At 48.5% G+C, this 8,699-nt stretch overlaps 1 protein-coding gene across 3 annotated transcripts in view; it reads right to left on the bottom strand.

Annotated features, from left to right (window-relative positions):
- dntt (deoxynucleotidyltransferase, terminal) overlaps positions 1-7,953 on the bottom strand; it is an 87,986-nt gene extending 80,033 nt beyond the window's left edge. Inside the window, exons 1-2 of one of the 3 annotated variants that reach the window (XM_060072826.1) lie at positions 7,920-7,953; positions 936-1,950 (exon numbers count right to left, since the gene is read on the bottom strand). In XM_060072826.1, the coding sequence (XP_059928809.1) occupies positions 936-1,138 (203 nt within the window). In that variant the 5' untranslated portion in view covers positions 1,139-1,950; positions 7,920-7,953. Of the gene's footprint in view, positions 1-935; positions 2,201-7,919 lie in introns of those variants that run through there. The other 2 variants (XM_060072827.1, XM_060072825.1) reach the window with 2 other exon arrangements.
- Between the last annotated feature and the right edge of the window lie 746 nt (positions 7,954-8,699).

Genomic DNA, 8,699 nt, shown 5'->3' with positions numbered 1-8,699 from the left:
ATGCCATGGAGAGCTCACTTGTAAGGAGCGGTTTGAAGTCGATGCACTGTTTGACTGGGAGGCAGGGGAGGGTTTCAGGACGGTGTTGCGGGAGAGAGGAGCTGATTTATGGATGTGTTGTAATGTAAGGGTGCCCCATTCAAGGAGTAAAGTTTAGATTGTTTTAAACCACTTTATCAGGCTACATTATGGTATTCGAAGTGGTGAAAATCTCGGGCACTTCAATCACTTTAAATCTTGAGGCTGTTCTAATTTCAGCCCCAACTTTTCAATAGTCCCAGTAGGCCTTATTCTACTGAAACAAATCCATACTGTATTGATACACATCTGTATTTCCAGCTCCTCTTCCCAACAGTGTCATGCTAAGATGGATTTGTTTAAATAGAGTAAGGAGTAACACGAAACAATGAATAGAATGGGAAATACATAATTGAGTGCTCTTTTTTGTGTATTTTATGGTAATATTTTTTCTTTCATTAACAAACCACAGTTGCCTCATTGAGAACATAACTTACCCAAATGAGGAATTCTGAAATGTGAAAAGCGGGGGTCGATTTTCTCCATTTAGCCCCGTTTACCTGTGCATACATGCATAGCACCACACTACAAACAACTACACACTACAGTTGAATCCACTTCATTTATTTACATGATACATAATTCAAAGGAAAAGTTTGGGCTATTGTTCTGTGGCGTTTGATTGATCATGGTTGCATTGACTTCTCACCTATCCCTGTGGGCTCTCCCAATCGGCCTCTGATTGGTAGGCCTATTTGTATTTAATGGGGAGACATGTTTGTGAGTTGGGGCGGGCATTTGAGATGCAACAGCTTAAACCGACAGCATTTTCCTTAAACTCCTGAGCCTCCTCCTGCTTTCAAAAAGTTCACTCCTTGGGTGTGTCCCGTCCCACATGTGAGTTCGGGGTTCAATACCTCTTTCTCAAAGTTGGTGGCGCCCTCCAAGAGCACAAAGAGAAGTCCAGGAAGACGGGCTCAGATACGCCAGGGGATGTCGATCCGACATCTAACCGGGGTATGCAGCGGCCAGAGGAGGAAGAAGATGAGGAAGCGGATGGAGCCCAGGGAGGTGTTCCAGTGGCTGATGATGCCGCAGAGGACACCGGGAGGATGAACATGGTATCCCTCTACAGCCTCCTTCAGAAGACTCTCCAGAGCCAAGAGCGTCAGGCCTACAAGCAAGAGCAAAGATGGCGTAGCGTACAGGTGCAGCTGAACAACGTCCGAGATGAGTTGGAGGGAGAGCGAAGGCGTTGCGGTGATGGACGTTGGCCAGGAGATGATGGCGTGCGACATCCAGTGGAACCACCACCAGCAGCACCTCCGTATCCAGGACCAGGACCAGCAGCCCCACCAGACTGAGCAGTGCCGTCTCCAGCCGCCTGGACCAGAGCAGCCGTGCCGAAGCTGGAGGAGGGAGATGATATCGAACAGTATCTCACCACCTTCGTGAGACTGGCAGCAGCCTATCGGTGGCCAAGAGCTGAAGGGCCGTGTACCTGGTACCTTACCTAACGGGACGGGCTCGGGCTACATACGTGGCAATGGATATCCTGGAGGCCATGGACTACAGCAAGGTGAGAGAGGCCATTCTCTCAAAATACGAGATCAGCGAAGAAATCTACAGGCAGCGGTTCCGTTATCCGGACGTCCGACCAGGAGACGCCGAAAGAGCTGTACAACCGCCTGAAGGATAACTACAGAAAGTGGATCAAGCCAGACAGGAAGACTGTTGAGGAGATCGGAGAGCTCCTCAACCTGGAGCAGTACCTGTGTTCCCTGGCTCCTGATGTGCGTGTGTGGGTGAAGGAGCATTATCCGACCACTGGGCAGCAGGCTGTGAAGCTGGTAGAGGCGTTCCTTGCTGTATGCCCGGGTAAGAAGGCGTTACGGTTCCAGAGCTTCAACTGATCACCAGCCGGGGGTAAGTCTGCGGGATTCGGTATGGGAGTTGGTCCTAGGGGTTCTGGTCAGAGTAGGACGCCATACACACAGCCTCACACAACCCTTACTTCACAGCCTAGACCTCCATACAATTCACCTTCTAACTCACAGACTAGGCAGGCCCAAGCACCCACAGCCACACAAAGCAGAGTGAATGTGGTATGTTACTACTGTAATCACCCAGGTCACATCAGCAGAGAGTGCCCCGTCAGAAAGGTATGTGTAGTGTATCTAGATCTGGTAGTACATCTAATGATTGTTTGGGAAAAGTTCAGACTGTCCCCGTTACGGTCAATGGTAAAGCTACTGTTGCTCTCCTAGACACAGGCAGCAGCTAGACCTTGGTTCAGCCCCATCTTATAGACAAGTCAGAGAAGCTGGGAAAACGGCAGATCAGGGTGTGTTGTGTTAATGGAGAAGAGCATGTCTATCCGGTGGCAAAGATATGCCTTGTGGTTAGAGGGCGTACCTTTTGGTGCGCAACTGCGGGGGTAGTTGAAGGGTTGAGCCAGCCGGTAGTTTTGGGACAGGATGTCCTCATACTGCCTGAATTGGTGCTGATCTACCAAGCCAGATAGTATAGTAGCGACTCGATCACAAGTTAAGGCTAAAGTGGAGGCTAATAAGTCACTGTTGGACATGATACCCTTCAGTCAGGTAGAAATTAGCCCACCTGGGCATGTCAAGGCGCAAAAGAGCCGCAGACAGAGAAGGAGAGAGAAGCTGCAGGGCACAGTGCAGAGAAGGGGAGATCGGTTGCCAGTTCCTGATGTGCCACGAGAAGCTTTGTGGGAGATTCCCAGTAATATCAGTGAACTGCAGAAAGCGGATGAGTCATTAAAAGAAACCTTCCGCAAAGTCACAGAGGCATGTCTATCCGGTTGCAAAGATATGCCTTGTGGTTAGAGGGCATACCTTTTGGCTAACTACGGGGGTAGTTGAAGGGTTGAGCCAGCCAGTAGTATTGGGACAGGGTGTTCTCATATTGCCTGAATTGGTGCAATCTACCAAGCCAGTTAGTATGGTAGCGACTCGATCACAAGTTAAGGCTAAAGTGGAGGCTAATAAGTCACTGTTGGACATGATTCCCGTCAGTCAGGTAGAAATTCTGGATTCATGTCAAGGCGCAAAAGAGCCGCAGACAAAGAAGGAGAGAGAAGCTGCAGAGCACAGTGCAGAGAATGGGAGATCAGTTGCCAGTTCCTGATACTGATAATATCAGTGAACTGCAGAAAGCGGATGAATCGTTAAAAGAAACCTTCCGCAAAGTCACAGAGGTAGATGGTGAGAAGACTGGGGTAGCTGCGGCTTTAACGGGGGAGTACTACTTTATCCAGGAGGGCCTATTGTTCCACCAACCCGAAGGGGGCCGCAGTGAGCAGTTGGTTGTCCCAAAGGGTTTTAGAGAGAAGGCATTAACCTTAGGCCATGATATCCCTTGGGCAGGGCATCTTGGAAATGTTAAGACTCTGGAGAGGATAGCTGCACGTTTCCACTGGCCAGGGTTATACAGTGAAGTACAAAGGTACTGTAAGTCATGTCCCACCTGTCAGCTTACCAGTAGCCAAAAAGTCAGATGTTCCCCTCTTCATCCACTCCCAATCATTGGTGTCCCATTCCACAGAATAGCGATGGATATAGTGGGGCCCTTAGAAAGAACACGGTCAGGGCACAGATTTATTTTAGTAATTTGTGATTATGCTTCTCGATACCCTAAAGCTTTTTCCCCTGCGCAATATCACAGCTAGCGCTATCGCACAAGCTTTACTGCAGCTGATATCTAGGGTAGACATACCAAACGAAATCCTCACCGACTAGGGAGCTGCATTCCTGTCCAAAACACTGAAACAAGTTTACAGTTTACTGGGGATAAGGGGAATGAGGACCACTCCCTACCACCCTCAGACTGACGGGCTGGTAGAGAGGTACAACAGAACTTTGAAGAGCATGCTGAAAAAGTTTGTTGCAGCCAACGGCGAAGACTGGGACCAGTGGCTACCGTACCTCCTTTTTGCCTACAGGGAGGTGCCGCAGGCATCCACAGGGTTCTCGCCCTTTGAACTGTTGTATGGGCGTCAGGTCATGGGCCCTCTGGATTTGCTGCGGGAAGCCTGGGGGAACCCTAGGCCCTATGAGACCAACAGCAGCCTTGCCTACGTCCTGAAGATGCGAGACAAGATGGAGGAGATGGCTATAGCCTGGTGGAGGACAACATGCATCAGGCACAGCAGACCCAAGCCCGGTGGTACGACCAGTCGGCGAGACAGAGGAGCTTCAAGCCAGGACAGCAGGTTCTCTTGCTGTTGCCACGGCGACGACAGAGAACAAGCTTCTGGCCCGCTGGCAGGGGCCCTCACGGATTGCTCGTAAGCTGGGGCCGGTGACCTATGACCTGGAGATGCCAGGGAGGCATAAGCCCTGGCAGGTCTTTCACATCAACCTCCTCAAGGAGTGGCACGAGCGGGAGTTGCCGCTCAGCCACCAGCTGATGGTGCGATTTGTGGGGGAGGATGAGGATGCTCCGGAGCAGTTCTTTCTTTGCAGGTCCCCAACACTGAGCCCGACCTCCCTCACCTGACTGCTCAGCAGGTGCAGAAGCTGCGGGCCATCATCCCAGAGGGAATGTTCTCCGAGCAGCCGGGGCGCACAGCAGTGGCGGAGCACAACATCCAGCTCAAAGAATCCAAGCCGGTGAGACAGCGGATGTACCGGATTCCTGAGCGCTTCTTGCCTGCACTCAAGGAGGAGTTGGAGGCAATGAAGCAGCTGGGGGTCGTTGAGCACCACAGTGGCTGGTGCAGCCCTGTGGTTCTCTTTCCTAAGAAGGACATATGGGAGCCTCCGCGTTGACTTTAGGCAGCTGAACGCCCAGTCCAGCTTCGACAACTATCCAATGCCGAGGTTGGAGGACCTCCTAGAGCGTCTGGGAAAGGCGCAGTTTGTCACAACGCTTGACCACTGCAAGGGCAAGGATGGATTAACATAACCACGGGCCCTGGACACAAACCAGCCATGGACCCCTACCAACACGCAAATACACCCACTACTAGCACACCGAATTTGGTCGCATATAACTCATTCAATCCACAATCACACACATTATAATGCAGCGCACAGCCGAGAGAGAGAGAGAGAGAAAGAGATATGAATGTGGGGGAGAGAGGGTTACCCCCCTCCCCATGCATAATGAATGAAAAATAATTAAAACACTGAATATCAGAAGCCAGGATGCCACAAGTTGGAGGGAGGGGGGGGGGGGGGAGAGAAAGAGAGAGAAGCTGCACGGTACGATATATTGCAGCATTCTTAGAGAAGTCTCCTCATAGAGACAGTCTTGGATCCAATTGAAACGAGCACACTTCCATTGTTCGAACCCCGCGGCTGTGGGCATGCATAGTGCCAGCCGCTCGTTTTAACGGCAGAACATGGAATCTGTCAGGTTAATATCATGACTTTAAAAGCACCTACTGACTTCCTCTAACGAATTAACGAGTCAAAATGTTGAGATGGACGGTATTTGTTGTACCAGGGCCGTATCTTTAGTGTCTTATTCTTTCTTTTACGCTATGCCGACCCACTGTGAAATTGAACGTTGACCAAGCACTACGACATTAACGTTCCGTCACGTCATTTATTTTTAAATGTGGTGTATTTATTTTGCAAATCAAAAACATTCAATGAATGAATTTTGAATTTTTTAACTAAAAAAGAAAAGAAAAAATAGTATATATATCAAGGCCCCCCCCATTGGCCAGGGCCCTGGACATGTGCCCACTTTGCCCATGCGATAATCCATCATTGTCACCCCAGTCCTCACCTGGGGTGCAGCACCTCCTGGGGGCAGCACCTCCAGCTTCTGGGGGAGGTGCTGCGCCACATCAACGAGGCTAGAATGACGCTCCAGCCAAAGAAATGTGCCCTGGCTCAGTCTGAGGTCAGGTACCTTGGGCACATTATTGGAGGAGGGGTGATTAAGCCTCAGAAGGACAAGTTGGAGGCGGCCCGGGACTGTCCACGACCCCAGACCAAGAAGGATGTAGTCTTTTTTGGGGCTCGCTGGATGGTACCGGAGATTCATCCTGAACTTTGCTACCCGTGCTGCACCTCTCACTGATCTGACCCGGAAGTTGGGGTCCACGAAGGTCAGGTGGGAGGAGGTGCATAAGGGGGATTTCCAGGATCTAAAAGCAGCATTGCTCTGTGAACCAGTGTTGCAGAGTCCGGTCTTTGAGAGACAGTTCACAGTACAGACAGATGCCTCTGGAGTGGGACTGGGGGCTGACCGGTGGCTTACTTAAGCCATAAGCTCGGGAAACCAGGTACTCCGTAGTGGAGCTCGAGTGACTGGCAGTGAAATGGGCCCCAAGAGACTTTGAAATATTACCTGATACCTGATGGGCAGAGACTTTTTACTCAAGTCTGATCATAAGGCATCGCAATGGTTGGGGGAAATGAAAGATTCAATGCATGCATAACACAATGGTATTTGTCTTTGCAGCCATTCCAATTTCAGATTAAGTAAAGGGCAGGGAAACAGAATCCCGTAGCAAACTTCCTGTCTCGTCACCCTAGTGACAAGCCTTCATCGGGGGGAGGAAATGTGAAAAGCGAGGGTCGCATTTCCCCAGATCCTACCATTTAGCCCCGTTTACACATGCATACATACATAGCGTGTTCCCCGGGTCCTATGTTCCCCGGGTCCTATGTTCCCCTCTTTGTATGAGACTGGGGAACATAGGACCCTTTTCTAAAAAAAAGGGTCCTATGTTCCCCGGTCTGTTACTTTTTGCACCATTACTGCCAAATTCCGGCCGAGATAACTACCATTGCATGTCTTTACCTTCTGTGGAAGAGGGAGAGACGTCGGAGAACCTGACGCAGTCTATTCATACGCCGGTAAACAAACCCCGAGAAGCCCAATCCCTACGAGAGCTCCCCGCGCTACGGCCATCCGGAGGCGCACAGAGCTTTTGGCCGTGATATTATTATACAATTATATTATATTATACACGATTATATAAAGAGCTCCGGGAGTCGCCAACGGCAACAATCACTTTCCCCTCCATGCTGCAGTTCACCCCGGACTGCACTGCACCGAGTTGGCCGGTTGAACGCTGATTGGCTGTTACGTTACATATGTCACTCTGTGGCCACGCTGTTGAACGCCGATTGGCTGTCATCACGCGAATGTCGCGTCAAAGTTTAAATATTTTTAAAGATTGATAGATTGCGTGGATCATAGGACCCTTTTCCCAGAAAAGGGTCCTATGATCCCCGGTATGTATGGCTAGAGGGGAACATAGGACCTTTTTATTAAAAAATTGTCCCATGTTCCCCGAGCGGGGAGCATAGGACCCGGGGAACATAGAACCCGGGGAACATAGGGATGACCCCCATACATAGCACCACACTACAAACAACAACCACACACCACAGTTAAGTCCACTTCATTCATTTATATGATACATAATTCACACAGTTAACCATACCTATATTTGTCTGTCAGAACACAACGCTCACAATTCAACTAACCTTCTTCCTGTCCGTCCAGCAAACTGGTCCATGGGGAACGCGTGCCACATGGGAACCAAGGCTTTATTTTCTGTTCCGGGACAGTTAATTTGGTTTGCTAATAGCGGGGGTGGTGAGGAGTGTGAGGTGGTTAAAGGGGTGTCGTTTTTATGGTTGGTGTGATTTATTTATCAAAGACTGTGTTGTGTGTGTGTGTGTGTGTGTGTGTGTGTGTGTGTGTGTGTGTGTGTGTGTGTGTGTGTGTGTGTGTGTGTGTGTGTGTGTGTGTGTGTGTGTGTGTGTGTGTGTGTGTGTGTGTGTGTGTGTGTGTGTGTGTGTGTGTATATATATATATTTGTATATATATTAATGAATATATAGTGTTTGAATTGAATTCAAACACTATGGTTGAATTGATTTCTCATGGTTGAATTGATTTCTCACCTATCCCAGTGGGCTCTCCCAATCGGCCTCTGATGGTAGGCCTATTTAATGGAGAGACATGGTGTGAGTTTGTGTGATGCCCACTAATGTGTGCCCACATTTGTGTATATTAAGTTTTTATATACTACACCATTTTATATTATTAAGACACACTATTTCCTACTAAATTGATCTTATTTTGTATGAGCAATATCTTTTATAGTTTTACATTTTCACAATGCAATTGCACTATCCTGCCAGTAGGAGGCACAGTAATATTGTGGTTTGCCTGAATCCTCGTGAGATCCTCATAACTAATGAGGATCTGAAAAGACAAGTCACGTCTCCCGTGTCAGCATTCTTTTCTCTTTGTTTCAGGTGGGTTATGTGTTTAAAATGTAAAACAAGTTGATGTTAGTGATTGGATAATGTGTAGTGAAATGTTTTAGTAAAGTATGAGTGTTAAAATGAGTACATGTGTTGTGTAGCTAGTAAGGTCCGACGCTCGCCGAGAGATTTGTAATGACGGCGCCGTTGGAAGTTTTACCGTTAGGCTAGTAGCTTTAAGCTAATACGGATCACGCTCGTCTCTACCTTTTTGTTTTATTGTAATAACACCACACGTGGCTCACTTCTTGACGTTTTGTAAAGTATTAAAATGTTTATTGATTGTTGTAAAGCACCTTAAAGATACTGTTAAAAACAGGTTAAGAAAAGTTACTTGAAGTTCAGTAATAAGAAAATGTTTGATATAGCCTACAAGGTAGGTACTGTTAAAAATACTAGTTCAGTAAAATCGAA

This window comes from Gadus macrocephalus, chromosome 15, assembly GCF_031168955.1.
Source record: "Gadus macrocephalus chromosome 15, ASM3116895v1".
Taxonomy (NCBI): Eukaryota; Metazoa; Chordata; class Actinopteri; order Gadiformes; family Gadidae; genus Gadus; species Gadus macrocephalus.
Note: the sequence above shows the minus strand (reverse complement) of the source record. Positions and strands in the feature narration are given on the sequence as shown.